General features: G+C 35.7%; 1 protein-coding gene across 5 annotated transcripts in view; it reads right to left on the reverse strand.

Moving 5' to 3' along the window:
* Positions 1-18,808, reverse strand: part of rb1cc1 (RB1-inducible coiled-coil 1) — a 132,658-nt gene that overhangs the window by 78,237 nt on the left and 35,613 nt on the right. For all 5 annotated transcript variants that reach the window (XM_052023062.1, XM_052023061.1, XM_052023064.1 and 2 more), the window contains 6 exons: positions 16,508-16,692; positions 10,893-11,079; positions 10,720-10,801; positions 7,651-7,715; positions 6,519-6,622; positions 476-602 (listed from right to left, as the gene is read on the reverse strand). In XM_052023062.1, the coding sequence (XP_051879022.1) occupies positions 476-602; positions 6,519-6,622; positions 7,651-7,715; positions 10,720-10,801; positions 10,893-11,079; positions 16,508-16,692 (750 nt within the window). The remainder of the gene's footprint in view (positions 1-475; positions 603-6,518; positions 6,623-7,650; positions 7,716-10,719; positions 10,802-10,892; positions 11,080-16,507; positions 16,693-18,808) is intronic.

Below are 18,808 nucleotides of genomic sequence, written 5' to 3' on the forward strand. Positions count from 1 at the left end.
ATTATACCAATAATGAGGTAATTTACATCAGGAAAGAACAAACAGGGGATTTTTACCTAAAATAGAGAGAGGTCACTGTTTTATTCCCACATATTGATAAGCACCAGATAAACTGAGAAAAGATTAACTGACTTTACATTAAGAAAATTGGATCAACACTTCAACATGACTCAGAAAGACATCTTTTACCCCAATTTCAAATTCTTGGCTAAATACCACCTTCTTTAAGAATAAGGGTGGCATAGTGGCACAGAGATGCCTATGTGGGTTTCTCCAGGTGCTCCAGTTTTCTCCATCGTCCCAAAGATATGAGTGTTGGTAGGTTAAATTGCCTTTCATGTGTTCTTGAGTGAACACTAGGGGTGGATTATTGCAAGGAGTTCTTGGTCAGCTTGGACTTAGTGGGCCAAAAAGCTTGTTTCCATGCTATTTTTTAAGCTCTAATAAACCATACAAATTGAAGTGAAATATTTACCTTTTGCTCGGTGAGCAAGTCTGTGATTGTTTGGGACATTTCATCCAAACTCTGAGCCGTTTTAACCAAATTACGGAGAATTTGTATATGTTGATGTAATGGCTCAAAGTCACAAATTGTAGGAACCCTTTCAGGAAAAAGAATCAGAAACAAAAATTAGCTCAACCAAAATGATTTTTCTCATATTTAAATCAAATCAGAGCAGCTAAACTCTACAAAAATAAAACAGATTTTTGCATTTTTATTTAACAAATCATAGTCTTGACTCAATTGCCAATCCTGCTAAAAGAAGAGGGCATTTTTGTGAAAGCAACTGGAAAATACTTCTTACAGAAGATGCAAGAACAGTGTGACAAAAAAGCTTCACCTGACTTGTTGACATATCAACATATTGCACAATACCTGCAATTTCTACATGGTGGTTCTCCAAAGTCAATTACTTTACAGGGGAAAAAAAAGCAAGATGATCCTCCTTTCCACAGGAACAATGACAATTTAAGAGGGGGAATGAGTCAACCTACTTTCTTCTAAAAAAAATACATGTAGTAACAACAAGGGGAGCAAAAACAAAATGAGTTGCTAACTAGCTCACCATTCAACTGATAAATGGTGGTTGAACTAAAATAAAACAAGAATTGAAAGTTCAAGGCTTTTTTTTGAAAAAAGTTACTTACTTTTGTAAACAGTCGTCACTTCAGGGACCAAGATATCCTCAACATACCATGGTTAAGGTCAGCATAATGGCAATGGAAAAATAAAAACAAAACTCTAAGACCTTCAGCCAGAACTGCACAACAATGTTAGAGAGGTAAAGTGTGTCCCCTTGTGGTCATCTTAGTATTTTCAGCCAGAGAGGGTAACGTAACAGAAATCCCATCCCCCAATTGACAGAAAAATTTGACATTTAAGCAAATGTTAACTGTTCAGAATGATTATCTGAAATTTTAATTTAATTACATTTTGCAATGCAATGCTATGGCAAAGTCAAAGTTTTAAGTGTATGAAACTGAAGGCACAAAATGTAAACTCTAAAGTATAAACCAATAAAAAGATGGAAAATTTGGTATGTGGTTAACTTCATTTGAAGAATGAGAATTACGGCACCTCAAGGCGAGTAAATCTACCTTTCTTCATTTGTTATCCTCCACATACCACAAAAAACATTGCAAAATACTTATGGTAGAAAAAAAACTATTTATAATAAGTAGTTCGTGAAATGGATCAGATACATTGCCCGAATTTAATGGCATAGAAGATGCATAATCTCTTTTGAATGTAGGAATCCCTTAATATGGCCATTGCCTGCAATTGTTAAAATATTTCATCATTTCTACATGCTTGGGGTGAATGGCCCTTCATTCAGTTTTGCAGATGTTAGATGGTTACTATTCAGAAAGATAAAATTAGCTCTTATTTTTGGCCAGTTTTAAACAATTTCAAGATGTTGCCAATAACAGGGAAGTCAATTTAGAATAAGCCCCAATTTTCAACATGTTTTGATCTTTGAATTGGGACTTGGCTCAACTTGTCCCTGAGTGTTGCATCAAATGACTCTTCTTTCACTCCAAGGCTAATGGCATCTTTCAGGATTTGAATTCATATGGAGAAATTGGTATCATTTCAAGAAGTATAGAAAAAGCAGAGTTTTTACAGCAATGCTAAATGGCAATTCAGATGAGCCAAATCTACTCCCCTTTTATTTTTTTTGGGAAGGCCTTGGCTGTACAAATTTACTGAAAAAGATACATTTCAGGAACTATTTCTGACCAACATAAAAGAGCCAATTACAAAAAAAAATTCCTGCAGTCAAAGATAACTTTGATGAATGCATGTGGTGTGGATCCCATTTTTAATCCACTTTATTCTGACTCAAATATTCATCAGTAAAGCACCAAAGACACTATTTTTCCCCTCAGAAAAAGTATGATGTCTTGTTCATAGAAAGCATGTTAAAATCACAGTATGGTAAACCACAGTTAACAGATTATATTGCAGAATATTTGTAGAATATGAAAGGAAAATTGGTTAGTTCTGGCTGAAAAATGTCTTTAAAAGAACATTTGTCCCCATTATGCTGATTTTACCTGTGGTATGTGGAGGATAATGAAAAAAAGATAGTTTATCAAGTTTAACAATTTTGTACCATTCCAAAATTTGTATTTAAGTGTGAAGTACTTTGCACCTACCTTTTCCTCCTGCTTAAATACATCCCATTAGAAATTATGAAAGTCATGGAACACTGATTATTGCCTTTTAGCAGCTTGACCAATGAAGTGACATTTGATCTTTTATATGGTGATAGCTTGGGACTACTTGCTATTCCAATTTTAATTAGCCCTTGTAGCCTTTCCTTCCAACATGTCTACCCATCTTTAGGTGAGTTCCAAGATACCCACTGTTCCAATTTGACTGAACTTGGGGCATACACCAAGAGCAAAATCTATAATTGAATATTAGCATTGAAAATGTTATTGTAAAGAATTAGATAAAGGTGAAAGAAGTGTATGGAATTTACTTGACACAAGAATGAGGATATCTATTCTTGCACTTTCTTCAACTGTTAAATCTTAAAGGGCAAACAAGAATTTAACAAAGCCGTCTAACATAACTGAATGTGACTTTCTATTGATCTGACATTATCCCTACATCGAAGCTGAAAAGATGTATGGAAAAGAACATCTTAAATGTCACTACTGGCAACAATTGCACTGATGATAGTACAAGTGGTAGCCTCATCAACAAAACCAGTAAGTGCAAGGTGTTCATTGCTGTTAAAGTTATTTGTGAGAACATTTATCTGAAATTTCAGTTAGCAATTACTGGGTCAATGGCTCCTTCAATTCCCTACTTCTATACCAGAAATGAAAATGTTAACCAATGCAAAAGTATTGTGCATAAATTAGAACCACATCCATGATTCTTTCAACATGGGCCCAAGTCTACTTGTAAGGATCACCCTTCTGAAATATGTCAACAACCTACCTGCTTTATTCTCATGGTTTAGATGAATTAATATTGAACTTCCTGTAAAAACCTTATCTTTACAAGTTTTGCGGGTGAAGTTGGACGAGATAATCCCAGTCTTTAAGGAAACCACATCCTCAGGGCACGTAACCTGAAGTTACAAGAGTGCTTCCTTAATGCCTAGAGAAACTGTGGGTGGATATTTGTCTCATCAAGATTTCAGGAGAACTTGGGAGTAAACGCCACATTTTGGTATCAACTATTCACATCAGTCCTCACATATTTTCACTGCATTGATTAAATGCATCAACTCCAGCTATCAACATAATTTAGTTACCAAATTTCAAGTCAGCGATAGATAGTTTAATAAACTAGTGCACAGAAGGCAACAAAAAAAATCAATGAAGAATAATGTGCAAATCTACAGCTTCCAAGATAGGTAACTTTCAGAAAACACTTCAAACAAGAGCTGATGTCTACAATAGAAGAAAACTGCACATTCATGCCAAAAGACTTAACCAAATTATCTAGCTAAGAAAATAGTCCAGTACTGAAGGTGCTGCACTGTCAAAGATCTTGAAACTAACATCACTTAATTGAACACAGAGGGATTCTTGTAAGGGGATAACCTTAACCTTTCCTCAAGTACAAATTCATCCTCTGCTGTTTGTGGCTTCTCGCCTGGCACAATACAGTTACCATTTATTATGGAGTACACAGAACAGTACAGCAAAAGCATAGGCCCTTCAGCCCTGAACAAAGTAGATCCAAGTCTACCAGTCATCAATGCTCAGAGCACTCAGTTTCTGCCAGCAGGTCCCAGGACACAGCCTTCCATCAGGAGACTGACTCCCAGCACATCAGCAAGGAGCAGAACAGCTTGCAATTTTCCCAACACTAGTGGCTAGCTACAGTAACAAGAATGGCATCAACACTGATCAACCCCACTGCCAGCTGTCAAACCTGCTGTTTAAAACTTCAGTCAGCTATCACTTTGTGTTTCAATAAATCATTGAAAGCACAAACTTCTAAGACAACTAAAACATTTAAGCTTACTTAAATCAAATATCTTTCTCCTCTCAGCCAATGCTCACTATACTTGTCAGGATAACCTGGTTCAGGTTCAGTGGGTGGATTTCCCAGCCAGAGAGCAGAGAAATCTTGAAACTTGCATCACCCTATTACACTACATGAAGAATCCAACATCAAGCAATGCAAAAGTCCCGTGCACTATAGCCTCATCTCAGGAATTGCCCAGTAATGGGCATATCTGTTGATAGATCTGTCACTGAAATAATCTCGGAAATTATAGCAGAACGAGCTTCAGTCCTTGCTCTTCAACACAATGTAAAGCTAAGCAAGTGGTCCTTAACCTACATTAAGTTTAAGGGAACTGTTCTCCATGTTCAATTCCTTCTCCAAACAAATGAAAAGATGGTTATTTAGCATCTTGTTCATTTTCACTCCCAAGTAGCAGAGGAGAAATTAGAAATGATGTATCAATTTGATTAGATAAAAGTATGGACTATAAAAATGCAAGCGCAGATCAGATGTGTTGAATTATCCATTTGTGTTTAACTTCTATATAAAATGCTTCCACTGCACCAGGATCCAGCACAAAGGGAGATGTTTTATTACTGCCACCACATTAAAGCAATCATGTAAAAGTCAGATGTTTGCTTTCCTAGTTTTTGCCATTAAATATTTTACTAAATGTAATGCTAAGTGGTTTAACACACTGTATGGTAACTAATTTCTAGTAAAACATTGCATCTCAAGGCACTGTAATTTGAATCCCTCCAGAAATAATAAATGCATACAAAGGACAGCTCATTGAAGCAGAGATTGCCATTAAGAATATTTGACCTATTAAATCTATATATGCTAGTCTCATATTTAAAACTATAATTTTTTTTGTTTTTCCTTTCAGCTGTTAGATTCATCATGCTCCATGGATTGTTGTAAATTTATTCACCTTAAAAGCTCCTTGTAGCATAATGTTTCACATTCTAATAAACTTTTGCATGAAACCTTCTTGCTCTGTCCATGCAGCAGCAAACTTAAGTTAAGATATAATGGGACTAGAAGTTTAAATTTTCAACCATTTTTTATTGGGAGACATTGGGGAGTTTACGTAGCAGTTCAACAAAATCAAAAGGTTTACCCAAGCAAAAGGAAGGAAATATTCCCTATCATAAAATTCTTAATCGTTTTAGTTTGGCAAAAGATGCTTTTTAAAAAAACTTAATTACCAAACAATGCATTTTAAATTGAGCACGGAGTGAAGACTGAACAAAAATTAATGAATAAAACTGAATGCCGAAGAATACATACTGCTATCGAAGTTGCGGCATAATCCTCACCCCCTAACTAATATAGTTCATACATTAAAATTATGCTGTATGGTCAAAATAAAATCACTTCATAACTGTCTGCATCCAAATAAATTATAATGCAGCCAAAACATTCCTTTCTCCTCCTAGGGGGCAGGGTGTCAGGGCACAGTGGCATGTCTAAAACCAGGACATTACTTCCTTAGAACTGGACAGGAAATAGTCCGAATTGAGAGTTCAGATACTGTTATGTTCAAATACAAAACCTCACTGGAAAACTACTACATCATTTTTTCTTTTTAAAACAAAACTGGCATTTAAATTATGTCCACTCTCAAAACATACATCAGCCTTAAGAACACAAGCATAACTTAAATACTCAAGGCTCAGGATACTTAAATAGACCTGTCATATTTAGCAGGTAATGCTTTGAGCTTTTTTTTGCTACAGACTAAAAGTCACATTTCAATCAAGCCAAAAATGACCACATCCTTCAATGCCTTGAGCTACAAAACAATTTTTAATAAAAGGAAATTTCCATTTTTGGAAAATTATAAAGATAATTTCAGCTCATTCAAGTACCTTGAACACTATAAAAGTATAAAACTGGTGCATCTAATCAACAGAGCATTGATACTTAAACAATGTATTTTGTTTCAAGTTTTATACAAAGGATCAACACCCTAAGTCTTCATATTTGGACGGTTTTGCAACAAGCTTGTGTGGCACTCAACTGTGCAAGTTACCTGAGAAATGGCTGAACTTCTGAAGGACAACAGGACTGCAGAAACTGCAAATCAGCTAAGGATACATCAGGAAGTTCAAAGTCAAACTTCCGAGGCTTCTGTGTCTGCAACAATTAAAGTTAATAATTTAAATTAATATTTTAATGCTGTTGTTAACAAATCATGGGCTAATGCAACAGTTTCTCACATATGTAGTTGTTTAAGTGGAAGAAACAGGAATATCTCAATGAAGTCCTAAAATGGCTGTAATTATATTTTTATAAATTACACTTTTCAGAAAGCAAATAAAATAACCTGTAATTTCTAGCATGTGACAAAAGACCAAAAGCAAAGCTACCATCCAAATAACAACATTTAAAGACTTACTAGTGAGGGGCTCTCATACTTTGACTTAAGTAATTGTAAGCATGCTCCCTGCAAGTGAAGAGATGACTATCCTTCACTAACACTGGTAATCAGAGGCTGGTCCTCATGGCCTGCAAGATGTATGCAGAAAGATCTTCTTTCTTTGTTAGGGAAAAGGCACAGTGGCCATGGGGAATCAAGTATCATTTGCTCACAACGCAAACAAGGATGATCCTGGAGTTAAGACTAGTACCAGCAGTTGCAAGAACAAACTGTTATTAACACTATTACAAATGTTCAATCCCACAACAAATTAACACTGCAAAAATTTTACCTTAGTAACAGTAACCTAGGAAGGAAATATAGCCCAAGGAGGGCATACTTTTGGTATAATAAGCACTGCTAGAGAATAGCAGGACTGAGAATTCAGAGTAATATTTAATTTAAAAGAAAAAAAAGCAGGTTATAATTTTCACAGGGTCCATGACGAATGAAGAAACTGCTTCTCAACTCTCAACCAAATTGATAAGCTCAAATGCTTATTTAGGACATACATAACTCATTGGTTATTCATTCTACCATGTGTACCAAACATTATTAAAAAACTTATCTTGAAAGTTAAACAGTTGAGGAAAACAAAATACCTTAATATTCCTTCAAATTATAACATTAAAAGGGAGTATTAAAAGGTTACAATTTAAATATAAATCATAAAATCACTGAAATTCTGCAGTAATATATTAGTAAATGTAATATTTTAATTATTCCAACAAAAATGTATACGTACACAAAACGATGATGGTAGCCAAGAGTCAAGCCCCTTAAACAAGCGATTTCTAAGAAATGATCTTCCTGTAGAGAGAAGCCCAAGTATAAATATACAGTTTACAGACAATAACTCTTCAAAGCTGTACATGATATTTTACATTAAAAAAACAAAATTATTCTCCATAGTGAAATAATTCATGGTGCTAAGCATTATCAAACCAAGTTTTTAATACTGTGATCAAGGAAGATGACCAATGTCTTTTTTTTTAAAAAAACACCCTAAAGGAGGAATGAAGCACAGAGAAGCGGTGGTTTAAAGAAGAGAATAATCAGAGATCAGTGCTTTGGTAGCTGAAGAAACTATCAACTTGAAGTAACTAAGTAAGATGTTCAGAGAGCCAGAATTAAAAGATATGCCATTATCTTACAGAAGCAATTACAAATAGTGAAAAATGGAAACCTTGGACATGTGAGAGTAAAACAAAAGCCAAGAATGAAATCAGTAGCTAGGGAATAAGGTTTGTCAATTGGGATGAGAATAGTGATTTCAATCTTTCCAAAATTTAGATGAAGGAAGTTTGTGGTCAGCTAGTACTAGATGTCAAATAAGTAGTCTGATAATTTAAAAATCATAGAGGGGGTTAAGATGGGTAATGACGAAATAGATTTGGGCACCAGTTTACATGATGAAACTAATCCCATTCTCCTTTGATGCTACTGACAAAAGTGGAACCAGTCAAGCAAATCAGCATCCAACTGAACAATACAGGATTACAACAGAGAGACTGGGAGCAGAAGGGAGGTGGTGGGAAGGTGGTTACAGGATAAATGTTGGAAAAAGGAGTGAAAATGCCAAATATTTCTATCATTAATCAGCAATATTTGGTGGAAGCAGTCTATAAACATTCTCCAAGTTCACACCTGCATAATAACCACTTGGCATGGTAACATAGGGTAAATGGTGTTCATTTCTTCGCCATTTACCTTATCCCCTGCTGCCTCTTGTCTGTAACCCTTTAAAGAGCTGCTCACACCACCACCACCTGCAATGTTATTCTGAGAAATATGATTATTGCCACCATGTTTCCTCCTCAGGAAGCAAGTTTGTCATTTTCATGCATGTATGTGCAAGTACAAAAACCTGAACACCTTGACGGCTGTTCTCAGCTATAATGCTGAATATATTCCATTAATGGAATCCAGCAGTGGAGTGAATAGTTCCTGCAGTTCTGTAGCACTTGCACAAGGGAATCAACACACAGAATCCATGTCAAATTGGATGCAATGCAAGAACACCATCACAACTGATTTCAATGGAGTGGTATGATTGCAAGAGACTATGAATTAGACAATCAATATTTTTCCTTGAATTGTGAGTTAGTCAAGCACTGTAGTTCTTTGCAAAGTAATAATTAACAGTTAATGGTCTGCTTTAAAATATTATGCATTAATATTTCTGAAATTTAGAGACAATCAAGACATTGTTTAGACAACTAGCAATTTTGAGAACTAACATGACTTGTCCAACTATCAATTTTTTTCCCAGCTTTTATGTAAACAATCTCAGGTAAGGAAGTTCTGCCACAGTGCAAAACTTTAACAATGGAGATAGGAGTCTACTTAGGCAAGGAAGTTGCAATGAGAGATTTGTCACCAATAAGTACATCTCACCTACTGGCAGAAAGTTATGGGCCATTGTCTGCAGGAGAAAGGAAAAGAACATATGGCCTGAATCTTCTCTGGACAAACAGCAGCAAAAACAAACTGCTTAGCTTTCAATTAAAAATCTCCATTATTGTTCTGAAGTCGTACGACTCCAATAACAGTAAAGCTTAGTCAAAAGATACCACTGTAGTGGTCTGAATGAAAACAAGTTTAACTCCAGAGCTTATGGAAACACTCATTTTGATATCTACCTCACCCACATTGATCCTAAAATCAAGATTTGTTTTGACTAACAAATCCCTATATATCATTTCTTAACCTCCACTCTGCAGCCAAAGTATAATTCACAATTCCACTGTGTAGCTCCTAATGGGAGAAAATACCATTCTTTGTTATAAGGTTTTAAACTGGCCACAACCCCAATCACCAGCATTTTAATAAGGTTTTACTTTAAAAATCCCCAGCATTCCTCAACTCTACTACATCATTGTTCAGTGCCATGGCTCAGCTTGTACATTACACTGTTCCAAACGCTACAGAATCATCCATCCTTCAAACAATTAAAATTTTCTTCCTAAACCCAAATGACTATATCTCTAACTTCAAACTCCTGCACAGTACTTCATCTGCAATTTCAACCACCTCCTCTAACAATCTCTCTACTCCTGCAGAGCATCCAACAATAACTAACTGCTTTTATTTTCTGTTATTAATAAAAGTAAGATACCCAAGGACATTTCGCAAGAGCATTATCACACAAAAAAACAAATCGATACCATAATAAATAAGCTGTTGGGCCAGATGACCAAAAGCTTGATTAAAGAGAAGCTTTTAAAGGAAGTCTTAAATGACAAAATGTAAAAAAAATCAAGGAGACCAAGTGAATTCCAAAGGTCACAGCCTACGCAACTGTAATCAAAGAAGATCAATGAAAACTGGGGATGCCGAGGGTCAGATTTGAAAAAGTGTGAAGATCTTGGATGACTGTGCAACTGGAGTAGATTACAGCAGTAGAGAGGAAAGGACTCATTAAGACACTGGAAAAATAAACACATTTAAGAATCAACACAACGGCATGTCAGAAGCTAATCAATACATGTCAGACAGCACAGGAGATCAATCCATTTAATGGGGTACATTGTAAAGCAAGGTATCAGTTGCAAACATATGCAATATATTTTTTCTGCAAAATATTACAGAAAAGTTTAAAAGTGTCGAGTTGCATTTGTCAAGCTATAAGTGCAACATAATAAAGCTATACGAAATAAATACTTAGAAACAGAAGGTCAGCAAAGTTGCATTCAAAATTGTAAATAAGTTTGAGGTCACATAAATAAGAAATTGTTATTAATGATAATTATTGGGCATGAATTCTTCCTATAAGCTTCTTCAATTAATCTGGGTAATAACAAACAAAACTTACTAAATAGTCTTCCAAATGATTCCCGCTTAGCTCGCTCCGCTTCATAAAGTTGTTTTCCTTCTTTTACAAGAGCACCAGCCCACTTTCAAAGAAAAACAAATTAAATCATTTCTAAATTCTGGATGTGCCTGGCAATATTACCTGGAAATTGAAACCTAGAATGGTCAACATACCTCCCTGTAATGTTTAGTGAACATTTTCCGCCTTACTACTTCTACAACAGCTAAGCAGTACATTTGAGGAACAGTGCTAAGTGCCTCAACGATCCGCACTCTTTCTTGCAGTTCTGTCAGAAGCCGTAGTAAAGCTTGGAGCTTTTCACCATTTTGATCTGCATGTAGCATCACATAACAGCACCACCTGACAAATATATTAACAGAATCAGAGGTAATCACTATGCACTCATTACAAAAAATAAAAAGAGGGACAGACAAGTTGGCAACAAGAATGAATTCAACAAAAACTTCTAGAATGGAATTTCAAACCTAGTTTGCTGTAACCAAAACCATAATTTGCTACAAAAATGAATAACCAATCTCAGCAACTGTACCTTCTCCTGCATTTTTTGGTTTTAAAATTATTTTTGAAGGGTAAACAGCTAAAGTGTAAACTGATAACACTGCAACAAGCAAAAGAAAATATCCAATGCTTTGTGAACAGAACAAGTATCTCTTTTTAAAGATTGGTAAAATCAAGTGAAAAGGATTTAGAAGTGTAAATAAGACTAGATTAGGAGAAACTGTAAAAAATTAAAATTACCAACAATTAGATTCTGCACAAAGGGTTTCACACTGTAATGGTCAAGTTTCAGCAGCAGGAGGGGATGTAATTACTGGTAGTAATTAACACTGTTGATAAAGGTACTTGATTGAACAAGACATCTTGCTGTGTAAATTTTATTTCATAATTGTGTAAATACAAGCATTCCAAATGAAAACAAAGTGTGCAGTTATAGCCAGCAGATCAAACAACTGTTGTGGAGAGAAATACAGTTAATGCTTCAGGTCACTGACCTTTCATCAGAACCAAAGTTTGTCGATTAACAAATTTAAGGGCTACAAAAAGGGAAGTATGACAGGTACTAAGTGACAAATTAAATGAAACATCCATATTACTCCCTTCATTTTATATTCAGTTCAGATGAAGAAGTCAACAATTGAAACAATACTGTCTAATTTATAAAGTATTTCTAACATTTTCTATGTATTCCAGATTGCCAGCATTTGTAGTATTGTGCTTTTGTGCAAAACTTTGTTAACTATATTTTAAACTTACAATACAGGCAGTCACCATTCCAAGTTGAAAAATACACAACAAAAATCACTCAATATGGTAACCATACCTCTACTGTATTGTAATGAATGGTACCAAAAGCACACAAGATTGATAAAAAAAATCAGAATCAGATTTATCACTGTGGAGAGAGAAAACTAGTTCTCACATTCATAAGAATGAACGGATGTACATAGGTCAGACTGTTGAATTTAATATTATGGGAGCTCATTTGCATGTAGGGGTTGTCCATAAGTCACTTTTGAATACTACGCTTATTTGAACATCCACAAATACTAGAAGTAGCTATATGGATGCACATGAATAATAGTGTGCTGTTAGTACTGTTACTCTGACAGCAAATTGTTGCTCACTATAGGGAACATATCTGAAAACATTTTAGTTTATGGGAAATTTCAACTCAAAACTAATTTTAAAAAAGCTAATTCACAACCAATTCCATAAAATTTTCAGATTATGTGATCAGTATTCACAGAAGTACAATAGTTTCCTTAATAATGATCAATTGACGTACCAGTGAGGAAAAATAAGGAAAATTATTGCAGCGGGTCACTCAAAATATTTTGGATAAGAAACAACTTCTTGTCAGGCAAAGAGGGAAAATCAACAGTAGTGCACTTTTGAATCAAAGACAATAACACATAATCAAGGGCATTACCACCTCGTGCCATTCAATCACTTGGTGTCCAACCTTACAGACATTCCTTTCATTTTCTCCACCCTTCTCATTTCATGACGAAAAGGTCATTGACCTGAAATGTTAATTCTGTTTCTCTTTCCACTGTCATTGAATCACATACCTGGCTGATTTGTAGCTAGCACAATAAATATTCCATGATCTTATCTATAAACCAATTTTCACAGTTTGCAATTAGTAACAGAATCAAAGCATAGAAACATGCATTTGGCCTATCAAGTCTACACAAGCCATCAGGCACCTATTTACATTAAATCTTAACTAATCCTTGTATATATATCCCTATCAATCAAATCTTGCCACTTACCAACACACTAGGGACAATTTATAATGGCCAATTAAACAACCAACCCACATATCTGGAATGTGGAAAAAAATCTACATGATCACAAGCAGAACATACAAACTTCACACAGACAAAACCAGACATCAGGACTGAAACTGAGGTGGAAGCTCTAAACTAAACTACTGTAAGAACAATGAATGTATGTGACCCTTCTCTCTCCTCCACACCCACCATCTGCCAGACAAGTGAATGCTCCTGTAAATAATTATACAATGCAACTGATAAATTATACAATGCTGCTTACGTGATGCTATGTGCCTGCGATGGTGCTGCAAGCAAATATTTCACTGCACCTGTGCATATGACAAACTCTACTTTGTTCCCTGCAAATAAAAATATTAACATTCTTGCCTTAGATACCAAGTTTTTCCATTACCTTCAATACAGCAGAGCCTGTACCAGACTATTTCTAACTATGGCATCCAACGTGACCTGTTCCAACCTCACTTACAATTACAGATCACCAATCACCACCCACACAGGATCACTCCTCTCTGCCTCCTCCTTCGTCTGCAGAAATTCTCAACATCTTTGATAACATGAAACTTCACCATCTTAATGGTCTTCTACCCTACTTCCCAGAATCTACTTTCCAATATCTGAATTACAGTCTGGCATCATTTCATATTTGCTCTGCAGCAAGGTTCCTGCTCACACACTCAGCTTATGTAACTGCCCGAAGCCTCCTCATAATTCCACCTAATTTTGCATTATCAGCAAATTTGGAAATAGGACATTTGTCCCCTTAGCTAAATCATTGATATAGATCATGAACAGCTGGAATCCAAGCAATGATCCCTGCAATACTTGACAAGTTAGAGAACCTGCCAAATTGAGAAAGATCCATTTACTACCATTCTTTGCTTTGTATTTGATAACCATTTCTCAATCCATATCACTATATTACCTCCATTCCATATGCTCTAATCTTAATGACCAACCTCCTACGTAGAACCTTATCAAATGGATTTTAAAGATCCAAAAACACCACATTCACCGATTCACCTTTTGTTCTCAAAGTCATATCCTAAAGAACTCAGGCAGATATATCAAATATGATCATTCCTTTCATAAATTCATGCTGGTTCTGCTCAGTATTAGCAAAGGTAATGGATCTTAATGCTGTCAGTCAGAAAACAATTAGTAACATTACACCTTCATCTTAAAAACAACAGCCATTTGTCATTTGTCCCCCCATTGTCTGTGGGATCATATTGTGCACAAAGCACATACTGCATTTGCCTCACTAGCATCAATTACTTGAATATTACAAATAGACAGAACTTCCAATAAACAATCAAGTTTAAGATGAACTACTCTTTATATAGCAATGCAACCTTAAGATCTCTTGCATTTCAGAGGTACAACCTGGAATATCCATATTGAACAAAACTTTGTTCTGTTTGCTGTTCAGCATTATTCAAACTTGTAATTGTAAGTGTGTGTTTCTTGCCCTTCTCTCCCATGCTGAAATATTTGCCCTCTGCTAATAATTTATTTCCTAGTAGTCTAATTAACTGTAGGTACTAATTTAGTTTAGATGCTCCAAAACAATTCATCTACTTCCATCTCATCTAGCACCTGCACAGGAAGTAAACCCTAGATTATTGGTATGTACATCCAGCTTGTGTTTTTAAAAATTCAAAATGCAGGTAGATTCCATTGTGCTTCAGTGGATAATAATCACATCTCAGAATGAGAAAATTGTGGATTCGAATCATCCTCCAGAGATACAAGCCCAATTTTTGTGATAGCATGATAAAAGAGTGTATATATCACTGGACAAGTATCCCGAGGGCTAGACTAATGATCTGAAGACTCAATTGTGAATCTCATTACAGAAGTTAAGGAATTTAAAGTCAATAATTAAACAACAACATGAGGCCGAGCTAGAGTAATTAGGAAGGGTCTATTTTCCTCAGCAGAGGAATTCAAAAACCAAGGACAGATTTACAAGTAATTATTATAAAGATTAGAATGGAGGTCAAGTAACATTTTTCACCCAGGTGGCAAAGAAGCCACCATGTTAAAAGACGAGAGGCTGAAGTCAAATTTAACTTCTTGGACCATACCTTTACCTGCAGGACCGTGCACCTTGTGTTGATTTGTGGAATTAGGCTAGGAAGCTCTTTTTCATCTGCCAAAGACACAAAGGGGCCAAACGGCCTGTGTCTGAAATGTTCAATGAATATGGAATAAAAAGCTAATTATCAGTAATGGAGACCTCAAAACGATTGGATACCATAACAATCCAACATGTTCACTAGTGTCCTTTAAAGAAAGCTGCCATTCTTAGCAGTCCAACCTAAAGCCACGGCACTTAAGCATATCCTGTTGCTCTTGAAAATTACCACATGGTTTTAATTTAAAAAGTATCAATTAGTAGAATTGGAGCTTTCTAGCACTGTTAGGAAACAAAAACTAATTGGAACAAATGGGCTTGGGAAGAATTTTGAAGAAATAACTTGGACAGAAGGATTGAGTGCCATTCTTCCCCAAAATAAACATGCAAAAGTACAAAGATATAGCTAAAATCTCCCTGCAAACCTCTTTCAAAGAGCAATATGCCAAAAAGCAGCTACCAGTTATTAACAGTATCAGCCAAAGGCAATGCAGGGCACACTTATCGGAACCGTTTTAAAATTATCAGCAAAAAATCTTGCCAAGTTCCTCCAGCAGTTTGAGGAGCACCTGTGGGTAGAAAGGAATTGTCGATGTTTCGAGTCGAGACCCTGTTTCAGAACAGTATCAGCCTCTGATGAAATGTAGGTTTCCATTTTGCATACTTAGTTTTACATTTTGCAAAGTGTTACTTACACACATTAAGGAATAAAAAATTAGGTCTGAGTTCACCAATCTCCCCTGATTTCTAATTTAGAGGATTAGTTTCTAGAATTTGTGTTATTTTGATGGGAAGGTCAAGAAAAGGAGTGCAGAAGCAAAAGAAATTACCTAATTAGGTTAAAAAGGCTCAATTCTATTTAAGGAAAGAACATACATGTTGGTCACCTAACTGCTTTTTTTTAAAAAAAATCCCTCTGTAAGCAAATCTATAAAGGTCCAGAATAAAATACATTTCCTGCCCTGGATACCAAGCAGAGAAAGGCTCCGTTGCAAGATTATCGACCTGAAGTGTCAGCAGCTTCTTTCTCCATAGGTGAACTCTAACTTGCTCAGAGTTTCTGCATTTTACATCTTTTAGTCAAATTGGATGTGATACACTGGTGAGAAAAGGCTGTTTTGCACCTTTTGCACCAGGTTAAATTCTTCTGCTCCCTTTAGCCTCCAGGGGAACTAAAACATATCTTCATAAATAAAAAAAAGTACAACTCTATCCTAAAACATGCTTCTAACTTTCCAAAATAATCTCACTTTCACGTTGTTACACTCGCAGACTTTTTCCAGAATATCTACCAAAAAGGTATAATCACCTACAGTATAATTGAACTTACTTTAATCGGACTTGCAAGTTGTTTGCAAGTTCCTGCTTAGCAGTAGTGCATTTCTGTTTAATATCCAGCAGCTTCTTGTGGTTTGTTAACATGATCATTAACTGATTTGCATGACTCAGACACAAATCAGGAAGAACAGATGGGTCTTTCAGGTTTTCAGCTCTCTTCTGATTAGCTAAAAATCCCTGTTGGCATAAAAAGTACATTAATGAAAAAAACACAATGACACTGAGCCTCAATTATTTTTTGGATTGGTTTTGGTTCAATTTGGAAATGTATTTTTGATTTTTGGTTAAAATACTTCAAAAGACATCAACTTTTTAATCTCCATAAAGTAGGGTGGGGGAGTTTTTCAGACAGGGTCTCAAGGATGTTTTGTAATTTTTATAATATAAATACCGAGTTTGATAACTCTGCTCTAAATTTACACAGCAAGAGACTGCAATAAAACTGATGTGAAATTTAACCACAGTAAGGGGCTTTGGAAAAAATAACAGTTCTAGCTTAGAACCCAGATCAATGTAACACCAGATTACTGTAATTTGCCATCTAAAAAAAATCCTGATCAAACTCTTATCCACACTTTAACAAATTAAATACAACTTTTTCTGTTTGTTCAAAAAGAAGAGACAACATGCAAATCCGCAATAAGATTAAAAATTGTTAAAGGAAACTCGTTCAGTGATTAGGGCATTGATTATATGTGATCAAGAACCTGCAGTCAGGTTCATTTGTTATGAGCAGGCTCTTCAGTATTTAGTTCAGTGCTGTCACCCACTAAGATGGGGGGTTTGGGGGCATAGGGGTAGGGAAGGAAATGGTTGTTTCACCTCAAGTCAAAAAAAAGTTTAAAAATTCTAGCTAGAAATTTGTCTAAAAAAATATTCTTTAATGCAGTGATTACCCAGTGATCCAAGACAGTCTAAGTTTAAAAATAAAAACAGAAAATGCAAGTAGCAAAATCAGTAGACCAGGCACCGTCTATGGGAAGAAAAGGCAGTTAACATTTCAGTTTGAAAACTCTGCTAGTTGGTCTTCATCTAATGAAAGGTTTCTACCCAAAACATTAACTCAGTTTCTCTTTCCACAGTTGCTGCACAACCTGCTGAGTGTTTCTCACATTGTTTTTATTTTAGATTTCCAACATCTGCAGTATTTTTGGTTTTAAGTTTTATAAAACACTTTGCCTAGCAATAGCTAAGAGCAAATAATGTCACTGACTTCCAGTACTGCTAGGGTTTTTAAAAAAGGTATATTCCCAACTCCTAATTTGAATACATCAATCCAAAAAGCCCTTCAACAATATGGAAAAATCCCACTTGCAACAAGAAATAAGAATTCAGATTTCTATGGTAACTGTCTGCAAACCTGGGGAAAACTGCATATTTGCAGTTAAATGCAAGTCCCAAACTCATTTACAATTTGTGCTGTATTTTTCAAAATGCTCAGGCACTGTACCCCCCATAAAGTCGAAAGGTAGAGCTTAATCTCGCCAAAACTCCGTAGACACTTACACTGAGAAAACTGCCTCTCTGCCCCAGGATATACCTACACAAGCTTTGCAAGCTTGTTGATTTCAATGGAGTTAATAGGTCTGCAGGAAAAATGAATGTTCCCTTTTTGTCTAAACTAATCCCCCAAGTAAAGAGCATTTTTAATTTATGATTCAAGTGTTTTTTTTGTTGATTTTCAACATTTTTTAATTTGTCAGTTTGCAAACATTTCTGTAAGTCAGAGACACAAACATTTGATAGTTGTGCCAGCTTTGACAATCCAAGAACCTTTACTAGCTGTGAAATTAAGCAGCAGCAGGCTGGGTCAAGGAAGCCACGTGGGGATACTCTACAACACAACTCGAGGCTCTGCTGTCAGTCAGGACCTTGTTGTTGGATTCTGGGCTGCTTCAAGCCAAGATAAAAAAATCTTTCAGATCCAGAGTAAGCAACTTTGGGAGGACAGCAATTACTGTCAGCAGACCTTGGTTTATCAACCTTGAATGTTCTGCTGCATGTTTTGGGTGGTTGTGTTGCAACAAAACGAAAAGTCTCAAATTCCACTGATCACAGTCAGTCATTGGCTGAAAGTGATGATACCTTCTCTCTAGACACAATTGCACCTCCTGAAGAGTTGTAAATGGCATGTGTCTCATGTTTGCTCTGAAGGCCAGAGATGTAGTATTCTACTGTTTTGTTTATAATTTCCAACTTTTCAACAAAGTACAAAATCTAAAATTAATGAATGCATAATAATGATTAGTCACTGACAAGAATGAACAGAGATATAGAAAACAGACTTGTGAAG

Source organism: Pristis pectinata, chromosome 9 (assembly GCF_009764475.1).
Source record: "Pristis pectinata isolate sPriPec2 chromosome 9, sPriPec2.1.pri, whole genome shotgun sequence".
Lineage (NCBI taxonomy): Eukaryota > Metazoa > Chordata > Chondrichthyes > Rhinopristiformes > Pristidae > Pristis > Pristis pectinata.